The 23,723-nt window shown below is 44.2% G+C and overlaps 1 protein-coding gene across 2 annotated transcripts in view; it reads left to right on the top strand.

Annotated features, from left to right (window-relative positions):
- The window catches only part of LOC137532655 (secreted protein C-like), a 489,020-nt gene extending 471,970 nt beyond the window's left edge, over window positions 1-17,050 (top strand). The window contains exons 1-5 of one of the 2 annotated variants that reach the window (XM_068253430.1): window positions 8,030-8,098; window positions 11,897-11,955; window positions 12,204-12,223; window positions 14,976-14,999; window positions 16,001-17,050. In XM_068253430.1, coding sequence (XP_068109531.1) covers window positions 11,946-11,955; window positions 12,204-12,223; window positions 14,976-14,999; window positions 16,001-16,933 — 987 coding nt within the window. In that variant the 5' untranslated portion in view covers window positions 8,030-8,098; window positions 11,897-11,945 and the 3' untranslated portion in view covers window positions 16,934-17,050. Of the gene's footprint in view, window positions 1-8,029; window positions 8,099-11,896; window positions 11,956-12,203; window positions 12,224-14,975; window positions 15,000-16,000 lie in introns of those variants that run through there. The other variant, XM_068253431.1, reaches the window with a different exon arrangement.
- Window positions 17,051-23,723: the final 6,673 nt, after the last annotated feature.

Below are 23,723 nucleotides of genomic sequence, written 5' to 3'. Positions count from 1 at the left end.
GACCATTTTACTAAAGCGGTCCACGACCACCCAAATCACAGTGTTCCCCTCTGAAGCAGGGCGTTCCCCCACAAAATCCATGGATATGTAGGTCCATGGTTCTGTGGGTGTTGGCAAAGACTGCAGTGTTCCCGCAGGAGCCTGTCTGGATGGCTTGCTGCGAGCACAGACTGTACAGGAGATCACGAATTCTCTACAATCGTCTTTTAAGGATGGCCACCATACACTACGAGACAGTAGTTCTTCCGTTCTGTTTATACCAGGATGTCCTGCATTTTTATGGCTATGGAACATCTGCAGGACTTGAAAGCGCAAGTGCAACAGGACAAACAGGACCCCATCTGGCTTTCCCTCTGGAGCGTCAGTCTGATAAGGCTGCAGAGTGATTGCCAGATCCTCCATGGGTTCCGTAGCGGCTATCACTATGTTTTCTGGCAGGATATTAACAGGGAGTGAGGGCTGAACTGTCTCAGGTTCAAAGCAACGGGACAGAGCAATCGGCCTTAATGTTCTTATTACCAGGTTTGTATGTGATTATGAACCTGAACCGGGAGAAAAAGAGTGCCCACCAGGCTTGTCTCGGGTTGAGCCTCCTCGCCCCTTCGATATATTCCAGATTCTTATGGTCAGTATATACCGTAATCACATGCTCTGCCCCTTCCAACCAATGTCGCCACTCTTCAAATGCCATTTTTATAGCCAAAAGTTCCCTGTTGCCGATGTCATAATTCTTTTCCGCTGGTGAAAACTTGCGGGAAAAGAACCCACATGGATGCAACCGTCTCTGAGTTCCAGAATATTGAGACAGTACAGCCCCCACTCCTACCTCGGAGGCATCTACTTCTACAATAAATGGACGTGTAACATCCACATGATGTAAAATGGGAGTGGCACAAAAAAGTGTCTTAAGTTGTGTAAATGCCTTACAGGCTTTCTCAGACCAGTTATAGGTATCAGCCCCCTTTTTTGTCAGATTGGTAAGGAGAAAAACTACAGAGGAGAACCCCTTAATGAACTTTCTGTAGTAGTTTGCAAAACCTAGAAATCGTTGAAGAGCCTTCAAACCAGTGGGTTGCGGCCACTCCAACACTGCAGAGACTTTCTGGGGGTCCATTGACAGACCATTGGTGGAGATGATGTACCCCAAGAACGCAACTTCTGACACCTCAAACAAACACTTTTCAAGTTTTGCATAGAGACAATTTTGTCTGAGTTTCTCTAGAATAAATTTAACGTGCTCCGTGGTACCTGAGGCTCTTGGAAAAGATCAGAATGTCATCTAAGTAGACGACAACAAAACGTCCCAATACGTCTCTAAAAATTTCGTTTACAAACTCCTGAAATACTGCAGGGGCATTACACAACCCGAAGGGCATCACCAGGTATTCGTAATGCCCATCAGGTGTGTTGAAGGCCGTCTTCCACTCATCCCCCTGTCTGATACGAATCAAATTGTATGCCCCTCTCAGGTCCAGTTTGGAAAACACTTGCGCCCCAGAGACTTGTGAAAACAAATAGTCTATCAATGGCAGGGGGTAGCGATTGGGAATGGTCATCTTGTTCAAAGCTTTATAGTCGATGCATGGACGAAGTCCACCATCCTTCTTTTGAACAAAGAAGAATCCCGCCCCTGCTGGTGATTTGGAAGGACGGATGAAACCTTTTTCAAGGTTCTCCTTGATGTATTCCTTCATGGCCAGCCGTTCTGGACCTGAGAGGTTGTACAAGTGCCCCCTGGGAGGTATGGTACCTGGTCTTAAATCTATAGGACAATCAAACTTCCTGTGAGGGGGGAGTTTATCAGCAGCTCGAGGGCAAAAAACATCAGAATAAGCTACATACGGAGGAGGAACACCTTCCACATGAACCTCAGTGGAACACAGGGTAACTTTCTCTAAACAAGAGTCTTGACAAGCTGGGGACCAGGCCAGGAATTGCCCAGTCAATCTGAGGTGAGTGTTGACGTAGCCCTAGAACAATCATAGAAGATGACATTTTTAACACATAAAATTGCAATTCCTCTCTATGCAGGACTCCAATACGACATGTGAGGAGAGGAGTTTGTGAGATAGATTGCTTGTTCTGCAGTGGAGAATCATCTATGGTGGTAACATAGATCTGTCTCTCCATGGGAAGAATGGGAATGTCCCACTTAGAAGCTAGATCCGAATCAATAAAGTTTGCTGCGGAGCCTGAATCAATGAAGGCCTGAGTGCAGAAAACTTGATTCTTCCACGTAATAGAACATGGCAACAACACTTTAGAAAACTTTGGAGGTAAAACAGGTTCGCCTATGGTAGTACCTCCAACTACACCTAGGCGGAGAAGTTTTCTGCCTTTTTACCGCAATTCTGAATGAGATGACCTTTCTCCCCACAATACAAACAGAGGCCCTCTTTCCTTCTCCTGGTCTTTTCAGAGTCTGACCGTTTCGAATGGCCGATCTGCATTGGCTCATCCGAAGTAGTCGTGACTAAAGGAGCGAAAAAAACTGTTCTGGGAGTAGTACATAACCTGCCCTGTTTATGATATTGTACCCTGCGATCTATCTTAATAGCCAATGCAATAGGTCTTAGGTTCAGGATGACTGATCATGATGTCTGAAACTGACTCTGATAACCCAGAGAGGAAACAATCAAGTAAGGCATAATGTTCCCATCGGGAGGAGACTGCCCACTTTCTAAACTCTAAAGCATAATCTTCTGCAGTGGCGGAGTCTTTTTAAATTTCTTTCTGCCGTGGCGGCAATGTCCGGGTCATCGTAAATGACCGCCATGGCCTCAAACAAAGCCTGAACTGACCCTAAGGCTTCGTGATCATTGGGCAGATTATAGGCCCAGGTTTGCGAATTCCCATTTAACAGCGTCTTAATCAGGGTTACCCGCTGCAATTCAGAGCCTGACGAAATGGGCCTCATTTCAAAGTACGACATACACCTGTTTCTAAAATCTGACTTATGACCTGAAAACTTCTCAGGAAGTGCCATCTTAGGTTCACGGACATATGAGGGAGGCAATGATCTCTGTGGGCTGTTTACAGCCTCAGTCAGGAGATTAAACTGAGCCTGCTGTGATGCAACAGTAGTAGTTAACTGCTCGACAGTTACAGTTAACGCCTGAACCTGTGCATTTAAAGTCTCCATAGTCATTTTGGTCTGCTGTTATGTAATGGTCAATGGTATATCTGATAATCAGAACCAGCTCTATCAGCACAGTAGTCTATTCAGAGTGTGATCACACGTGTTATTAGTGCACAGTAGTATCAGGAGTACTCCTTAAGTGACAGCCCTTGGAGGCTGGGGCTATCACTTTAAGCAGAGAGTGGTCGTACAAGCGAGGTCGGTAACAGGTCGGTCAGCAGCAGTACAAAATCGTCAGGCAAATTCGTAGTCAATAAACAGGCCGAGGTCGGCAGCAGATCAGATGGGCAAAGGTACAGAAACAGAAGGCTAAATCAGCGTAAGGTCGGGCCGAGGTCGGCAGCAGATCAGATTGGCAAAGTACAGAATCGAGAGGCAGAGAGAGTAATCAGAGGTTCAGGCAAAAAGGTCATACACAATAACAATAATACAATGATATGTTTTTTCCTAAGCTAAGTGTGAATCCCCAGGGTCCTGCCGGATCAAGCACACACGGATCTGACTAAGGTCTGAGAGCTTTCACTGCAAAGTTTCAGCAACAGCAGACAATGAGCCACTGGCAGTACAGGGCTTAAATACAGACAGGCAATTCCAAATAATCCGGCCAGCGAACCCCGGCCAATCAGCGGCGAGAGTCAGACCACCGCTGTGACCGGCAGGTCAGCTGACCCGCCTTCTCAGTGCATAAAGGTCCTGTCTCCTGGTGCGCGCGTGCGCTACTCTGCTCTGATGCAGCCTGGAGAGGCCTGCTCTGCCGGAAGGAGATGACTGAGAGGACGCAGCGAGATCCGCGGTGACGTCAGACGTGGGAGCGGCAGCCGCACCGCTCCCCGCTGCAGAGGTAATTACATCACTCCTAACAATATAATTTAATGTTGTGCCCTATCACACTACCCAATAAGGTTAACTTCTACAGATGCTTGTCTTGTCTTTTGTGTTCAACAGTTGTCCAAAGAGAACCCCAGATAGGTAGATTCATCTCTCTCTCTCACCAACACTACATGCTGAAGCCAGCCTAGCATGTACCATTTATGCTCAATCCATTTATGCTCAAAAATACAATTCCGCGGAAAGCGGTGACCATCCCTACTAGAGAGAGAGAGAGAGAGAGATATGAATCTACCTGGCTATCTGGGGTTCTCCTTGGACAACTGTTGAACACAAAAGACAAGGCCATGCCTGGCTACATATCTATAAGCAGTGGCTGGGTGGTGTAATGGTTAAGGGCTCTGCCTCTGACACAGGAGACCAGGGTTCGAATCTCGTCTCTGTCTGTTCAGTAAGCCAGCACCTATTCAGTAGGAGACCTTAGGCAAGTCTTCCTAACACTGCTATCTTGTCTAATTTTTCTCTTGACAACTGTTGAACACAAAATACAAGGCCATGTCTGGCTACATATCTGTAAGCAGTGGCTGCATGGTGTAATGGCTAAGGGCTCTGCCTCTGACACAGGAGACCAGAGTTCGAATCTTGTCTGTGTCTGTTCAGTAAGCCAGCACCTATTCAGTAGGAGATCTTCCTAACGCTGCTATCTTGTTTAATTTTTCTCTTGGATTGAGCATAAATGGTAAATGCTAGGCCAGCTTCAGTTAGTACTGTTGTGGTACAGCGGTTAAGGTACTTGCCCACCACACAGTGAGACCTGGGTTCAATTCTCAGCTATGGTATGTAAACTGGCTTTTGAAATAATATAATTATCTGGCAGATGAGACCCTCCTCCCTCCGGTAGGAGGGGGGAGGGAATAGGTAGAAGGGTAGAAGGGTGGAGGGTGGAGGGTGGAGGGTGGAGGGAGGAGGGTGGAGGGTGGAGGGTGGAGGGAGGAGGGAGGAGGGTGGAGGGAGGCCTAAAATAGGGGTCTGTGTGAAACCTAGATGTTAGCCTGGGACATTTGATGTGTATTTCACTTAATCATGTCTGCCTCCAGGTATTAGAGCCTTTGAAACATGCTTTCTATCATTTTTTTAGGCATTAGAATTTTTTCTATGTTTCAAAGTTCGCCTCCCCATTGAAGTCTATTGAGGTTCGCAAACTTTTTCGCGAACTGAACCTTTTGCGGAGGTTCGCAAACAGGGTTCGCGAACCGAAAATCGGAGATTCGCGACATCTCTAGATACATGTGCCCCTGTCAGAAATGAAGAGAAGACATGGGACATGGGAGGAGTGCACCAGCAGGCAGGTGAGCCAAAACTACTATTTCAGACACAAATCAATCTAAATGACAATTGGGCTGTCAGGTTGTGGCATCGATCTCTGCCAGATTTGATCACTATCATCGAATCTGCAGGATATCGATGCCAAATTTGAATAATATTTAGGCACCTTTACAGTGGTGAGCATAGTTAATATATCCTGGCGGAAGAAATCTCTGCTGGGCTCACTCAGTTTTAATTAAAAAAAAACAATTAGGGAATCTTCCACCAAAGAGAGATTCTATTACTAATGCGCCTTGAATGTGGAGCATTGTGCTAAATTCAGTGCAAGGCAGATCCTTTCCTGTCCAACACTGTTTAAAAGTGTCAGTACTAGGGAGGATAGAGATACCCTAGATTAACTCACTGGCCTTGATTCACTAAAGGGTGCTAACCTAGTTAGCACGCCTAAAAGCTTTGGACGTGCAAACTAGGGTGCTAAGTAGTTTGCACGTCTAAAGCTGTTACTGATCGCGCCAAAGTTTAGCGCTGCGCGGTTTGCGCGAAACGTCGCACCATTCGCATGCTAAATAGCCTGACAAGCGTACTTAGTGACGTTTTGCACGCACTGGTGCAACGTTTTACACGCACCGCACCTTTGCACGTGCTAAGGGGCTTTTCACTGGCGTGCTAACACATAGCACCCTTCAGTGAATCAAGCCCACTGTGTTACTTTTGTACGTACTACCAGTTACATGTGCCAAAAACGAGGTCCAGTTTGGTCCAAACAGGCTGGAACTCTGTTACTATACCACTTATAATTATGAATATGGTAGATGATGTTAAGCATTAGAAGTAAATAGAACATGGACAATATGGGAATTGGGGAGTTCCCTTCTCTCTTTCCCAGCCTTCCCCTTTTATTTCTTTTGCACCCAAATGATTGTAGTAAGCATACCTCCCAACTTTTGGAGATAAGAAAGAGGGACATTTAAGCCACACCCCTAATCACGCCCCCGGCACACCCCTAGTCATGCGTAACAAAGATTTCATAAGAAAAAATGTTGATTTAATTATTCATTGTTAATGAAATAATGTTGAGTGAGATCAAATCACACTGGCCCTTTCTATTCTGGTTCGTTTTCCTTCATATTAGCCACATTAACCAGCCCCCTTAAGGTACAGAGACCGCTGGTACAGAAACGGTGAAATCCCGAAGGAAAACGATGAATTGCTGCACATACCCACTGCAATCGCCATCACTGCCGCACGTCGGGAACCGGGGCCACCCACTCTGCCATCTCTATGATGGCAGAGTTCCTGTGAGCCAGTCCGGAGCCGCTTTCATTGGCTCCTGACCCGCTCACAGGGCTCTACGATCATAGAGACAGGAAAAGCCAGTGAGCTGCAATGAGAGATGGCGGGGAATAAGCGTCGAGAATGGCGGGAGCGACGGAAACGGGGCGTAGATTTCAATCAGCTCGGTCCTAAAGTAGTTAACATTTGAAAATAAGAAATATATCAATTTAAAGGATGGGAATAAAGTTTAGAGTCAATTAAACACATTTTTCAGTAGAAAAATACATATATTTACATAGCTCTGTACATGAGTCCACAAAGAGGAACAATCAGGGAAGAAAGAGGGACAGACGGATTGTGTTTCCAAAGAGAGACTGTCCCTCCAAAAGAGGGACAGTTGTGAGCTGTGAGTACGGTAAATACTGTGTGTACTGTGTTTTTGTAATTTTTCAAAAATGTTCTATAAAATCTACCTGTAAAAAAAAAATATCTGTGTCAGTGAGTACAGCCTATTGTTCTCCCCATCCCCAGGCATTTGCTGGGGATAGCTTTGCCTGTGGTACAGCGAGGAAGTGATATATACTGTATATAGTTTGCACTTCTGATGAAGAAATGGCCCTTTCCTATGCAACTGAGCTGTATGTAATAAGTGGAAGATGCAATAAAGGACGGAGTGCAAAGGACAGGATGCCAGGATAGGAAACCCAGGCTGTATTGTAGTCACACTATGGAACATACAGAGAGCAATGCTGTACTCTCTGGGCTTGGCACCGGCAGTGGACAGGTGGCCCATGAAGTTGCATCTGAGCGCAGCTACTGTAGCTGTGCTCAGATGTGGCAGGTCGTGGTTCTCTGCTGCTGGATAACGCCACCACCACTGCCATCTGGCTGCATTTTAATTGCACCCAAATGGCGCTTGTGTCTGGCAATCGGGACGCTGAAGTGCCTGACAAGCATGCATTTCAGCCTTCCATCTGAAAGAAGCCTTCTTCTGAAGCTACTGATGGAGTTTAGGGAAACCTTTTTCTTTGCCAGGAATCCAGCTTCTATTATACAGTTCTTAATTTAACACCTGCAGTACTGCTACATCTCCCTCTATACGTCATCTTAATTTATGTACTTGTGGACAAGTATATGCATTTGTTTACACGCTTACATTTATTGCCATTACATTGCATGAAAAATGACTTCCAATATCTGCCTGGTTACATTACTAGAATGTCATGTCACTTTATTACAGAGAGCCTCCCACAAAATTGTCATAATCATAGTCATAATTCCACAGATGAAATGCCTGTTATTAACCTGAGGTTTATATTAACCGTTCCGGTTCTGTCTTTGCTGAGCTATTATTTTTTATGAGTTCTATACAATCACTACGTAATATTTATGTCAATGAGGCCTTACAAGACACACCTTTGCTGGGTTGGATTCCATAGCATTTAGGTGGATAGTACAACACCTACTTGGACAGTATAAATAGGCGGCTAGGGACACTGAGACCTCACAGCCTTCTGCAACTCGAACAGGGTAAGTGATCTCCGGTACCTACCTGATCTTCTCATGCTTAGGATGGATACTTAGCCAGATGAGAACACTGTAGGATAGGCATAGCTAAGCTGTGCAGGGCAACTCATGTAAGGTTGGAATGACTGTTGTAACAGACTTTATTCTATATGTAACTGTTTTTTAAGTAATATCTTACAGAAATAGTAAACTGTTTTCCTGAGATGTTTCTAAAATGTATATGTAGTTAGTTGCAGCAGTCCCTTCTTAAAACAGAAAGCACTTACTGAGTTCCATCACATCCAGACAAACAGGGCACTAATTCCAATGCACACAATTGCTTTACATGTCTATTAGACCAGCTAGTGCATACTTAAATGCTAGTATATAGCACAATACAGACCTACAAGTATAGCGGTTTTCATCTTGTATAGGATTCATAGCTAATTTGTGTATTTCGAACAGCTAGAGTGTGTAGCACAGCACAGATAAAGATATAGAAGTAAAACAGTTTTCATCTTGTCTAGCATACATGGCCAACTTATGCACAAAGAACTAAGTGTACAGACATAGAAGTATGGCATTTTTCGTTGTGTATAGGGTTCATGGGCAGTTTGTGTATGCAGAACTGCTAGTGTATAGCACAGATACAAACATATAAAAACAGCAGCTTCCATGTTATTAAGATTTCATGGCCAACTTGCACATAGAGAGATGCCAGCGTACACTACAGATGCAGACTTATATGTATAGCAGCTTTCATGTTGTATACAGTATAAGTCGCCCTGCATACAGAAATGTAGTTATACTGTAGTTAAAGTGGAAAGCCAAACTTACAGAAGAAAGGAAATGCACAAGCCTTAAATTGTAACTATAAGAAAAACCTTACTTTCTAGTACTAGGACAAGGAGGAGAAGGGTTACATCATTAGTCTCTTTTACTGGAGATTTTTCTTTACTTCTTGTATTCAGCAATCTTGTTACTGAGGCAGGAATTGAGGAAAATCTTCCCAAGGCTATAAAGACAGCAATAAAAACACTTCTAACACTGCACCATGCTACAAGAAGTGTATTTGTTGTTTTTTTATGACCCCCATTCCTGAGATCTTACCTCACTTTCTGTTATATGAGTGACACAGTCCTTGGGACTGGACGTCAAGTTAAATCCACTAACCCGAAACACAGACAGCTTTTTAGAAGTCCAGACCATTCTTCCCTTCACCCCACAACTGGAATTACATTTAAGTTTACATTTAATAGTGTTGTGGCAACCTTGGCTCTCATAGATCTTGCTATGCACATCTTACCTATGACCTCTAAAATCATAGGATGCTCCTCTTCCTCAATATGTGCCTCATCAGTGTGGTACACTTTTGCACTGAATAGAACAGAAGATGTAAGAGCTCTAATGGCCAACATCTTAAGACTGAGCACCCATCTATATGTGGCACAATATAGAAGATGGCTATTGGCTAGATATGTGATTTAGTAGATGTAATGAAGGCACAAACACATACATTCATACAGGTACACACACACACATACACACACACACACACACACACATGCATAGAATCAGAGTATCAAAGCCGCTACCTGTGCTAAAATATGTTGTACATTTTTTTATGAGAGGTGAAATCTGTTTTACAAGTGGAATCTCATTAATTAAAGAGAACCCGAGGTGGGTTTGAAGAATATTATCTGCATACAGAGGCTGGGTCTGCCTATACAGCCCAGCCTCTGTTGCTATCCCAAACCCCCCTAAGGTCCCCCTGCACTCTGCAATCCCTCATAAATCACAGCCACACTGCTGACAAACAGCTTGTCAGAGCTGGCTGTGTTTATCTCTATAGTGTCAGTCTGCTGCTCTCCCCGCCTCCTGCAGAGCTCCAGTCCCCGCCTGCATCCCTTCCCTCCCTGCTGATTGGAGGGAAGGGACAGGGGCAGGGACCGGAGCTATGCAGGAGGCGGGGGAGCAGCTGAGACTGACACTACAGATGTAAACACAGCCTCACAGCACAGCTGTGATTTATGAGGGATTGCAGAGTGCAGGGGGACCTTAGTGGGGTTTGGGATAGCAACAGAAGCTGGGCTGTATAGGCAGATCCAGCCTCTGTATGCAGATAACATTCTTTAAACACACCTCGGGTTCTCTTTAAGGCACTGCAAAACCGCACCGCCAACCAATAAACTAAAGAAAGCTGCTTCTCTCCTGTCGGCGGCATTCATATATCAAAGTTGACAACATAATTGGACAGACTGTTGTGAAAGAAAACCCTGTAAAATGCAAGAGAAGACATGTTCTCAGACTTTAAATATAGAGCAGCCCAAACAATTAGCTGAGTATTACTCACTGTGAAATGAGCTATAACCAGTGCTGTCACTTTCAGTCTCTGTGTCACCAGGGTAGGCTGTAAGTGACAGCAGTCACAGCAGTGGCACTCTAGAATTAACAATATATTCACTCCTCTGTCTGCCCCTGTTGAAGAAATGTACAGACTTCCTATCTGGAAAGGAAGTAAGAATAATCCCCATTGGGAACACTGAGCAAAAGGGATTTAAATTCTTTCCTGTTTTGTCACAACTGAAATAAAAGTTTTGGATACATTTGGGCTTTAAATATACCATACATGATAAAATGTAATGTCTTGGCAAGCTGTGGCATTTTGGCTTATATATGAGAAAAACCTTTAAATATTTTACTCAAAAAAACTTTGCACTGCTTGTCCATTATTGCTCATTTCTATATCAGCAACTTTACAGAACATTAAAAACTTTTTCAGTTACATTCTGTTTAATTTATTTATGTGACGTACCAAGTAATAAGTCATCAATAACCGTCCTCACCTCATTAGGTTCCTGTAGAGAGATTAGCAAATAGTGGGCAGGACTTGCACTGTCCTCTCAGCAGTGCATAGCGATGGTCATGCCTGATAGTTTTGTATAGCTCCAATTTGCTGTCATAACATCCTGCTTTAGCACATGATAAGGACTAGCAAAACGTAGACTTGCATCTCTATCACCTGACCACACTGGTCACTAAATAATTTCTCTAACATACCTTGAGGTGGAAGTTGGAGCAAGTAACTTTCATAGCTTATGGTTCAATGGATCGGCTATTACATTTGATTTGCCATTTCCAACTTCTTTCTTCTGGGTGCCACAAGACAGCTTCTTTATTTTGCCTTTTCTTGGCAATGGTCTTCATCCTGTGTCTCTCCTGTTGTGTGATCCACAACACATGCAGAGGATGGTCACAGATATAGCTCACTGTGTAACACTTAACGTTAACCTGAAGTGAGAGGGATATGGAGGCTGACATATCTATTTCGTTCTAAACAATACCAGTTGCCTGGCTGCTCTGCTAATCTTCCAGGCATCAGCTGTGTCTGAACCACACACCTGAGACAAGCATGCAGCTAAACTAATCTGACTTCAGTCAGAATCAGAAACGCCTGATGTGCATGCTTGTTCATGGTCAATGGCTAAAAGTATTAGAGGCAGTGGATCAGCAAGACAGACAATTTGCATTGTTTAAAAGAAAGTAAATATGTCAGCCTACTTATTCCTCTCACTTCAAGTGTACACTAAATTATTGCTGTTAGATTAGAAAGAAAGGGCTTCCTGCTTGTTTTTTTTACCCCTTATTATTGTATATAGGCTGGCCTGGTCTGCAAGGAGAGCAACTGTACCAGCCACTGCATTTCAGAAAAACAACAGGTTGAGAGAGGCCACTGTATATGTAACCTAAATATATTGTTTATTGAATTAAGGACACTGTCGCATTTGAATTTTAATAAAAATCATCCTAATGTATCCACAGGTTTTACCTCAACCATCCTTAGCAGGAACTACAAACCTCACCCACTACAATGGAAGGAGGTAAGATCACTACTCTACTACACTAACAACAGGACTCATGCTTGATTGGCATTCATGGAAACGTGATGTTGTTGCCCCTAACAACCACTCAGTTCTGTTATTATTCCATAACAGAAAATGTTAACTGATTGGTTAATATGGGTAAAAATAACATATTTCATGCATGAAGTACAAATCACTTTTGTTGTAATAACCCATCTATATAATCAAGTATTTTAAATAGTAATTCTTTTCTATTTTACTTCTAGCACCAAACCCATCCAAGAAGGTAAGATAATATCTTGTACTCCTGACTCAAAGGGTAACTGAAGTGACATTTGAAATGATGAGATAAATATGTGTGTACAGTCCCATTTACATAGAGCTAGGTTGAGTTCCTCCCCCCCCCCCTCGCTGTACTGGTGAAGAATTCAGGTCTGTAGGCCAGATTTATACTTTTTGTGCCTCCAGGGCAAGTAATTTGTGGTTCCCCTTTCTTGTGCAGCATTGCCCCTCCCATTCCATGTACAACCCCCTCTTCTATGTGTATCATCCATGTACAACAGTCCCTTTCTTTTATGAACAGCCCCCTTGAGCATCAGTTTCCCTTTTTCATGTGTTCCTCTCCATTTCCAGCCTCCTCTTTCATATGTAATATACCCTTTTTCTTGTCCAGGTGCCCGGCTTTGGCTGCAGACGCCCAAGGCCTGGGCCTTTGTGGCCTTCCCAAAAATCTGGCCCTGCCTGTAACTCACACTTTCTCTGAATTAGACTGTAGCATAACTCTCACTGATAGCTAATTACAGCCATACAACGCTTGCATGGGTGAGAACCACTTCCAAGTGCAAGGGAAATATAAAAAGGTCAGTAGCTCAACATTTGTTTTCATGGAGCTGTAAAATATTTTACAAAAACCTGTCTTCATTCACCTGAGACAATAACAATTTTAATGTTTTAGCTTTTGAACACAAAACAAGACTGTGGGAATCCAATAAAGTGCTATTTAGGATTAGGACTATAGATGTAATTTGATTATCTCATCAATTTATTTTCACTTTTTCAGGTTTGCTTTAACCAAAAAAATGACTGCGTGGTGAAGCAGGGGATAACTTTGCAGTAGTCTTTAAAATCATATTTTTTAACTGGTTAACAGCACTATACTGTAGATTAGTAGACCCTACAAGGGATGCAGCTGCAGGGGGCCAGAAGCTGCAGGGGGCCCCGTCCTGAGAGACTGACAACTAAGGGATAGGAGAGAAAAAACTTTCTGCTCTCTGCACAATTGTTCTAATGACTGCATCTGTTCAGCCACTGATAAGGAATCATGCAAAGTTTTGCAGAAAAAGATTTGTAGACAGTCCCTATTCCTAGACATAGACAGTCCCTATATTGTGTACAGCGCTGCTCTACCCTTCTGATGTAGGCAGGAGGGGGCCCCATCCAAAGTTTTGCAGGGGGGCCCAGTGATTTCTAGTTACGCCCCTGATCAGACACTACTGAAGTTTTATCACTGTGCCTTTTATTTGCTTGGATTGCCAATTCCACTGCAGGGTGTTAGGCTTTACATTGTGTAGTGCCTTACCTCTTCTCACAGCTTATTAACCACCCTGGCGTTCTATTAAGATCGCCAGGGCAGCTGCATGAGGGTTTTTTTTAAATAAAAAAAAAAATATTTCATGCAGCCAACTGAAAGTTGGCTGCATGAAAGCCCACTAGATGGCGCTCCGGAGGCGTTCTTCTGATCGCCTCCGGCGCCCGGAATAAACAAGGAAGGCCGCAATGAGCGGCCTTCCTTGTTTTGCTTAGATCGTCGCCATAGCGACGAGCGGAGTGACGTCATGGACGTCAGCCGACGTCCTGACGTCTGCCGCCTCCGATCCAGCCCTTAGCGCTGGCCGGAACTATTTGTTCCGGCTGCGCAGGGCTCAGGCGGCTGGGGGGACCCTCTTTCGCCGCTGCTCGCGGCGGATCGCCGCAGAGCGGCGGCGATCGGGCAGCACACGCGGCTGGCAAAGTGCCGGCTGCGTGTGCTGCTCTTTATTTCATGTAAATCGGCCCAGCAGGGCCTGAGCGGCACCCTCTGGCGGTAATGGACGAGCTGAGCTCGTCCATACCGCTAAGGTGGTTAATTATACATCAGAGCCAAAAACCCTGCCAGACACCACAGGTGTGCTCCCAAATACTGAATCTCAAGGATTTTCAATTAACGGAGAACATCTGACACTCAATAACCAAATTAGAAAGACTGATAAATGAGCTTTTAGTTGAACGGTAGATTACAAAAGGTGAAAAAGACTTCTAGAAAGAAGTAAAGGTCCAAAAGGTTGCAAATTTCAACATATGTTATATGAAGGGGTGTAAACTAACTAGGGGGGAGCAGCCCCTGCAACTGGGGGTCCAGAGGTGTGGGGGCCCCAACTACTAACCTTCCCTTTAGCTGACATTCCAGGTGTTTTTGTGGCTACACATGTTCTGGGTGTGAAGATTCTGATGGCCACACTTGTTTTATGAGCCTTGTAAGATGGCCCCCCAGGCTGTGAGGGTCACCAAGGAGTGGCAAGGGAAGGGGTGTGAACATTACGGGCCCTATCAAAGTTTTGCTGGGTGTCCTCATGATTTGTAGTTACGCCCCCTTGGTTACATGGTCTTATAATAACAGTCCTGCAAACACATTGTATTCACAAATGGGAAAGATATGCCAAAGCTCAATATCTGAACAGAATACTGGCTAAGGCTCCCTGCACACTGCAAATCTGTTTTCCGATTCTGATTCCGTTTCTGATTCCGGTTTTCAATTCCGATTTTCCCTGAATACATTCAACAGAAAAATGGATCAAAAAATGCATCATGCAGTAAAGATTAAAAATCGGAATCGGATGTAAAAACCGATTAAAAAGCGGAATCGGAATCGCATGCAGTGTGCAGAGGGCCTTACACTGTAAATGCATTGCAGGCAGCATGGGTATTAGAAAATGCAACACAATGTGAAAAAATATATTCATGTGAATTTTGTATTTAAATATATATTTTTTCTCTTGCAGCCCTCCGCCAGCAAGCCAGCTGCGGTAAGTTCTATAAATGAAAGTATTTATTACCTGATGAACCTGTGAACAAAAATGCATGTAAAGTGCAACAAGAGGTGTTAGGACCACGTTTGGGTTTTACTCATGCCTGTGTATGCTGGGAACATGTCTCAACTCCCGCCCACACACAAAATGAAGTGAATCTTGTCAAAAGGAACAGAGAAAAAAAAAATGTAGAGCGGGGAGGAGCTCACATTAGAGTCATACTAGATCCACAGATGTCTCCAGGAAAGCAAGTAAGATTCACTGGAGAAGATATACAGATGCTCCAGGCACTACTGGACATAGACAAACGTTATGAGGTGAAAAGCAATCACATGAATCACTTCACCAACTTGAATGGCACAAACCTGATCATGAAGGCTGTGGGTAGGTGTAGATAGGGGACAATAAGGCCTGATGACCTTTTCCACTCCAGTGGATTCTCAATTCGCACTGCTACCTTTCCAGGTTTAAGTAATGACACTTAACCTGTTAGGTAGGCGGGCAGCTCTGGATTGCGCATCAAGCCCCTGCTGTAATCACGGCTCCCTCTGCATATCTGACGGCTGGTGGAGCGCATAGCTCACAAACGGCCTATGGTAAAGAGGCATGGCATTAAAGACCCCAAACAGCCTAGCCAGTTGACATAGATAGTAGTAACAACCTAGCAGATTTTCTGACCCTTCTCAGCCCTATCCAGCGCTAAATGCAAACAGTGCCTATTGTGAAATTGGGCTTTAACAGAAAAATACCTAAGAGTATTGTCTGAACAACATTATAGCAGGTCCAACAAACAACTCCTATCCGAAAATGTAATAACGGTAATACGATTTTATTTGAACTAATATTTCTGTTTTCCATGCTATGCATATTCACAGAGATAATGATAGCTATGCCAAGTTAAAGAGTAGGGATACAGGGTCATTTGAAAACATATCTCTGTTCTAGTGTTATGTTAACTCTCTGTATATGATTGTATTGATTTTATGTGTTTTTTACAGAGTGCAAGCCAGAGCCAGAGCAGTTCTCAACAAAACCAGGCCAGTTCTCAGCAGAGCACTGGACAAAGCCAGGCCAGTGGACAAAGCCAGGCCAGTGGACAAAGCCAGATGAGTGGACAAGGCCAGACCAGTGGACAAAGTCAGATGAGTGGACAAGGCCAGACCAGTGGGCAAAGCCAGATGAGTGGACAAGGCCAGACCAGTGGGCAAAGCCAGACCAGCAGTGGACAAAGCCAGACCAGCAGTGGACAAAGCCAGACCACCACTGGACAAAGCCAGACCACCACTGGACAAAGCCAGACCACCAGCGGACAAAGCCAGACCACCAGCGGACAAAGCCAGACCACCAGCGGACAAAGCCAGACCACCACCGGACAAAGCCAGACCACCACTGGACAAAGCCAGACCACCACCGGACAAAGCCAGACCACCAGTGGCCAAAGCCAGACCAGTGGACAAAGTCAGACCAGTGGCCAACAGAGCCAGACCAGTGGTCAGCAGAGTCAGACCAGTGGCCAGCAAAGCCAGAACAGTGGCCAGCAGAGCCAGACCAGTGGTCAACAGAGCCAGACCAGTGGACAAACTCAGACCAGTGGACAAAGCCAGACTGGCATTCAGCAGAGCCAGGGAAGTGGCCAGCAGAGCCAGGGAAGTGGCCAGTCTCAAAGCAGTGGGCAACAAAGTGGTGGATGTCAAGGAAACAGCACTGGACAACAACAAGGAAGTGCGCAACAAAGCCAAAGCAGTGGTGGCAGCAGCTCCAGCAGCAGCTCTAGCAGCACCACCAGCAGCAGTACCACTACTAGAAGCAGCGGTGGTAACCAACAAACCCAGAGTGGAGGAAAGCCAACCCAGGGCAGCACCGGAGGTCAGCAGGGAAGTCAGAATCAGTCATCTTCTTATTACTTTAGCCAAGGAAAAGATAAGCAATAATTCCAACAGAAGTCAGTAAAATACCTATGCTACTATGAAGTCACTTACCCTCTTATATAACCTCCCTATGTAGATTTAGTTGTAAAGCATATAAATAAAATTCTGTTGTCTCAGCAACTGCTATGTTTCCCGTGTGTTTTTCTTCTCTATTACACTAAAGAACACTTTATTCTAATATTCTTTATTCTTTTTTTTCTTTTTTTTTTTTAACAGTTAAAATTTATTATTTTTGATACAACATCAGATAAACATAGTTAGCATACAGTGGATTATACATTCATCATTTGTACAAGAACCCATGGCCGTATGGTCACGTATGGTACATCAAATTGCAATGAATATAGTATCATTAAAATATAGGTAACAAGTTGCTACATACGTCTTGCTCATAAATTCCTCAGCATTAAGAAGACTCAATCCCACTGTGATGCTAGAAGAGGAGTGAAGAAAAAGCAAGTCCATAGACAGATAGGACTTGGTGAAGAAGAAGAAAGGTTTCCGTCCAACCACCGACCGCCCCCCCCGCCCCCACGGAGGGCCACGCCCATTATTTTAGTCTATAATTGGAATGAAATTTTCGCTCGTAGGATCTAGGATTCTAGTCTCCCATACTCCCCATACTTTGTTATATTTCTTAGGACATCATCTACTGAGATAAGTGGTTTTATACAGCGGGAGGATCAAGTTGATGGCTTTGGCCCAGGTGCCTATGGTTGGTATCGACAGTTTCTTCCAGTATTTTAAGATTTCTTTCCTTGCTTGAAAATAAAGAATTTTAATTAGTGTTTGTTGGTGTTTAGGAATAGTGTCCTCACCGAATCTTCCAAGTAGCAGCAAACCTGGCTCAAAGGGTAATGAGATCTGTAATAAAGTGTTTGTTATCGAGTGCACACCTTTCCAGAAAGGAATAATTCGTGGACAGGTCCAAAAGATGTGGATGAAGTTGCCCAAGTCTATATTACATCTCCAGCATCTATTCGAGTTACTGCTATTAATTCTATATAATCTTTCAGGGGTTAGATACACTCTATGTAGAAATTTGGTTTGGAGTAGTTGATCAGAAGCTGAAATGACTGATGTGGGAAAGTCCTCCAGTATAATGTCCCAATCGTCTCTGTCTAACGAAGGTATATCATTAACCCATTTTCGGAAGCACTTATCAAGTCTAGCATTATTTAAGTTTAAGAGTTCATTATAAATAGCAGACATAGGTTTGGGGAGGTCCTTAGTTAAAAGTAGCTGTTCGAGATCGTCTGTTTTAAGCATGGGAGGTTGCGAGCCAAATTGGGACTTGTGGGCATGGCGAAGCTGCAGATACCGGAAGAGGTGCTTATTAGGAAGATTAAACTGGGTCTTAAGCTCATTAAATGTGCAGCAGGTGGTATCGTGCTGTATGTGTGCTAAATTCTTTATTCCATATTTTACCCATATAACTGGGTCAGGGATTGTGGAAAAATGGGGTAGTTGTGGGTTACCCCATAGTGGTGTGAATGGAGAGATGTTATCTGGTTTAACTAAGGGGGCTCTAGCCGCCCTCCATGCCCTCCAGGTCGTTTTCATAGCCAGGGTTACATTGGGATTTAGTTTAGGGCCCCTATATGGTAAGTTGGTGAGTTGTTCATATGAACCCAACATCGCTGCCTCCAGAGTCACTGCCGGGTTCGTTTCGTCTTGTGAGAACCACCATCTAATAGTTACAAGGACAGACGCCCAATAATATTTTTGAAAGTGGGGCAAGGCAAGGCCACCCCTATTTTTGGGTAATTGCAGGATATCAATGGCTAGTCGTGGCTGCTTACCCGCCCATATAAAGCTCAAAATAATTTTATCTATTTTTTGGAAAAGCGATAATGTCAGCCACACAGGAGCTTGTCGAAAGGCATAGGTGAATTTAGGTAAAAAGATCATTTTTATTAAATTAATTCTCCCTATCAAGGACAGCGGAAGCCTGTTCCAGATTGTGCATTTGTTTTCTAACTGACGAATAATTGGATCAATATTTAGAGATTGATAAGTCGTGAGATCCTTGGTAATGTGTATTCCAAGGTATTTAAATTGAGTGACTATCTGTAAAGGGGGATTCATTCTTTATTCTTTAAATCATATTTATATATCAGAGGTTGAATTTTGAACGACCAGTAACAAAATCCTCCTATGTATGTATATTTTATGAGATTATCAGATTATGTTATTATCACCTTTTCCAGTAATACTTTATTGGTAAATTAAGCTAACAGCACAAAATGCAAGCAGTGCAGCCAAGTGTTACTAGAGGCAGGACTGCAATTCATAAGGCTACATCGTTACATAGTTATTTGGGTTGAAAAAAGACTTACGTGGGATTTTCAATGGGATCCCAAGTATAAGTAAATGTTGGCAAAAATGTCTCCTTATCCATAGATGTGAGTGGACATATACACATGCAGTCACAATACACATGCAGTCACAGAAATGCATACATATCGTGCACACAGAGGTTTATCATTACCTCCCACCTCACACATGCACCGATGCAGAGCCTATAGCAAAATTGTGATGGACTACATGTCTCCTAAATACACTATTATGCCATCTGAGATCCTGCCATCTATTCTACAGGTTCTTCTTACCAGTGATGTCATTTCCTGCAGGGAAGGAACTCCATACTACTTGGTCAGAGTGTTCATTACAGTTTCGTGGTACCCTCTGCATCTGTGAAAATTTATTGATTCTCACTAGAAACACACTGCCCAATCCAGTACACTTCTGGTAGCTTCTAGTAGTCACAGGGTGAAGGAACACAGTGCGTTGCTACGGAGCTATGGGTCAGATGCAAGTTTTATATTTGGCTAACTGAAGTACTTAATATGGAGCACCAAAACCTGAAAAAGACAGCCACAATTTTAGAGATTGTTTAAAGTGCGCTCCTCTCTGTAGGAATCTATACGTTGGTTGCTATGGGCAACAACACTACACCTTCGTTTGGCACCATATCACAGGAAGTGTGATAACTTAACTCTCATCACAGCAAGTAGCATAGGAGATAGCACTTCTTAGGCGTCATCACAGTTTCAAGTAGTTTATTCAGTAAACAGATATACAAATGCTCATCCCTACACCGCAAAGCAATTGTTTTGTAGTAAGTCCTCTTTGCGTTACAGCTCTTGGTTCCATTGCATGGCAACCAGGTTTTCTCTTATGTTCCATCTATACTATGTAGCCCTTAGGCCTATATACAGCATGCAGTTAGATAATATGACAATACATTACAAATAAAAGTAAAGGGTGGAAGTCATCAGCCCGACCTCAGAAGAAACAGGAGTAGTCAGAAGTGGCTCCCTGGAGCCCATCAGCTGCTTTAGTACCAACCCCTAAAGAGTTAAATATGACATCATCTGAGCAGGAACTCATCGCCTGCTATTGGCTGATAAAACCTCGTGATATAATGACAGGCACGGTCTTTACTGAACATGCCTGAACTATCACCTAGTTCTAAGACCATTTGTTTAATGTTCTTGTGAGAATATTTTCATAACAATGGCTCATATTTATTTTGTTCGTCGCCAGCTAGTCTGGCCTCTATACTGGATATCTCTGATACAGCCTTGGGTGTTCCCGTATTACACTGTTCTTCAGGGCTTCTCGAAATCCTCTTTAAAGGCATACTCTGCAAATCAAGTCCTTTAACTAACCTCAGTTAAAGTAACTGAGGTCTACGAATTCAATAATATAATACTTAAATTCTAACAATGCTTACCTGAGGAAAATGTATGCGTGCTCTAACACCAAGTTTTAACCCTAGCAAGTCTGGCTTTGCAAATCTGTCTCAATTGGCTATTCATGAGGCAATGCTCCAGAGGGGGGGGGGGAGGACAGGTGCAAACAACTCACTCCAGGGCTCACACCACCAGAGCAAGCCATCTTCCACCTGCCTCCAAAGGATACAACTGCAAAAAATGCTTACCTGAGGAAAATGTATGCGTTCTCTAACACCAAGTTTTAACCCTAGCAAGTCGCTCCTGGATAGTGCTAATGTGGCATGAACTAATTCCCGCAGGGCGACCGCTTTGCGGTATTCATTTTTTGACCCTGCATAGTTTGGCGTGCGAAAGCAAATGCATATTTGCATGAGCATTGCCTCATGATTAGCCAATTGAGCCAGATTTGCAGAGCCAGACTTGCTAGGGTTAAAACTTGGTGTTCGAGCACGCATACATTTTCCTCAGGTAAGCATTTTTTGCAGTTGTATCCTTTGGAGGCAGGTGGAAGATGGCTTGCTATAGTGGTGTGAGCCCTAAAGTGAGTTGTTTGCACCTGTCCCCCCCCCCCCCCTCCTCTGGAGTGTTGTGTGTGAGCCAGCCCTGAGCTCTAAAGCTTGGGGTGACCCATGCTTCACTCCTTTCTCATGTGGTGCCCCCAAGTTAATGCGCATGTAGCAGAACGCAATGGACGTTAAGGTAAGTGCCTGTTTTTAATATTGGGAGGTTGGAGCCGACGGCTCCCCCCGGCGCTGGCCACGCTTGGGGGGGGGGGGTCGCCTGCGCCACCCAGCCTCCCCCTCTGGGGTGCTGCTGTGGTTCCCAGGCAGTGAGAGTGCCTGGGACCCCGCGGTCCCCCGGTTGTATGGGGGCATTGGGAAGCCTCCCCGTGGCGCTCCTGGATAGTGCTAATGTGGCATGAACTAATTCCTGCAGGGCGACCGCTTTGCGGTATTCGTTTTTTGACCCTGCATAGTTTGGCGTGCGAAAGCAAATGCATATTTGCATGAGCATTGCCTCATGATTAGCCAATTGAGCCAGATTTGCAGAGCCAGACTTGCTAGGGTTAAAACTTGGTGTTAGAGCACGCATAAATTTTCCTCAGGTAAGCATAAATTCTAACAATCCCCCCTGAAAAGGCTTGATCTGCAGATCCTTTCTACTGGTTCAGACAGATACCGCTTTCTTTTCTTTATGTTTCACTTTTCGATGCTCATGCGCACACACTTTCTCTGCTCTAGGTGGTTATCCCTCGGAGCAGGGGCATAGCTAGAAATGACTGGGTCCCATAGCAAAAAAATGTTATGGCCCCCCCCCCCCCACGACCTTCCAACCCCTTGGACCTCAGACCTCCCACCCAAACATTCCTCCAGGACCCTCCACCCCAACACTCCCACACCCTTCTAAGTACAGTATAAGTAGCCAGGTCTATAGATGTCCCCAGAATAGGTGGCTAGGGGGAAAGATGTCCCCAGAACAGGTAGCCAGGGGTAGAGATGTCCCCAGAACAGGTAGCCAGGGGTATATGTGCCCAGTATATGTAGGCAAGGGTACAGGGCCGGTTCTAGACTGGCACATATGAGGGGGCAGTCAAAAATGGGTAGGGGGCAACATGTTCAAGGGCATTTTTTAAAATGGGCGTGGCCATGATGTCATGTGGTGGGGCTAACTGTAATGTAGTTATACTAGCTAATGTAGTTACATAAAAAAAATATGACGTAAATGCACATAATGACAGACAGCGTTTCCCCAGTAAATGCATGTAATGAGAGACAGCGTTGCCCCACTAAATGCACATAGGAGACAGCGTTTCACCAGTAAATGCACGTAATGACAGACAGCCTTTCACCAGTAAATGCACGTAATGAGAGACAGCGTTTCCCCAGTAAATGCACATAATAAGAGACAGCTTTTCACCAGTAAATGCCCATAAGAGACAGCTTTTCACCAGTAAATGCACATAATAAGAGACAGCTTTTCATCAGTAAATGCACATGATAAGAGACAGCTTTTCACCAGTAAATGCACATAATAAGAGACAGCTTTTCACCAGTAAATGCACATAATAAGAGACAGCTTTTCACCAGTAAATGCACATAATATGAGACAGCTTTTCACCAGTAAATGCACATAATGACAAGCAGCCAGTGTCCCCAGTATATGTAGCCAGGGATATATGTCCCCAGTATATGTAGCCAGGGATATATGTGCACAGTATATGTAGCCAGAGGTATATGTCCCCAGTATATGTAGTCAGGGGTATATGTCCCCAGTATATGTAGTCAGGGGTATATGTCCCCAGTATATGTAGTCAGGGGTATATGTCCCCAGTATATGTAGTCAGGGGTATATGTGCCCAGTATATGTAGTCAGGGGTATATATGCCCAGTATATGTAGACAGGGGTATATGTGCCCAGTATATGTAGCCAGGGGTATATGTGCCCAGTATATGTAGCCAGGGATATATGTGCCCAGTATATATAGTCAGGGATATATATGCCCAGTATATGTAGCCAGAGGTATATGTCCCCAGTATATGTAGGCAGGGGTATATGTGCCCAGTATATGTAGCCAGGGGTATATGTGCCCAGTATATGTAGCCAGAGGTATATGTGCCCAGTATATGTAGCCAGATGTATGTCCCCAGTATATGTAGGCAGGGGTATATGTCCCCAGTATATGTAGGCAGGGGTATATGTGCCCAGTATATGTAGCCAGGGGTATATGTGCCCAGTATATGTAGCCAGAGGTATATGTGCCCAGTATATGTAGCCAGATGTATGTCCCCAGTATATGTAGGCAGGGGTATATGTCCCCAGTATATGTAGTCAGGGGTATATGTAATGTCCCCAGCATATGTAGTCAGGGGTATATGTCCCCAGAATATGTAGCCAGGGGTATATATGCCCAGTATATGTAGCCAGAGGTATATGTCCCCAGTATATGTAGCCAAAGGTATATATGCTTAGTATATGTAGCCAGAGGTATATGTCCCCAGTATATGTAGCCAGAGGTATATGTCCCCAGTATTTGTAGGCAGGGGTATATGTGC

Source organism: Hyperolius riggenbachi, chromosome 9 (assembly GCF_040937935.1).
Source record: "Hyperolius riggenbachi isolate aHypRig1 chromosome 9, aHypRig1.pri, whole genome shotgun sequence".
In the NCBI taxonomy this organism is placed as follows: domain Eukaryota; kingdom Metazoa; phylum Chordata; class Amphibia; order Anura; family Hyperoliidae; genus Hyperolius; species Hyperolius riggenbachi.
This window is presented reverse-complemented; position numbering and strand designations above follow the sequence as displayed.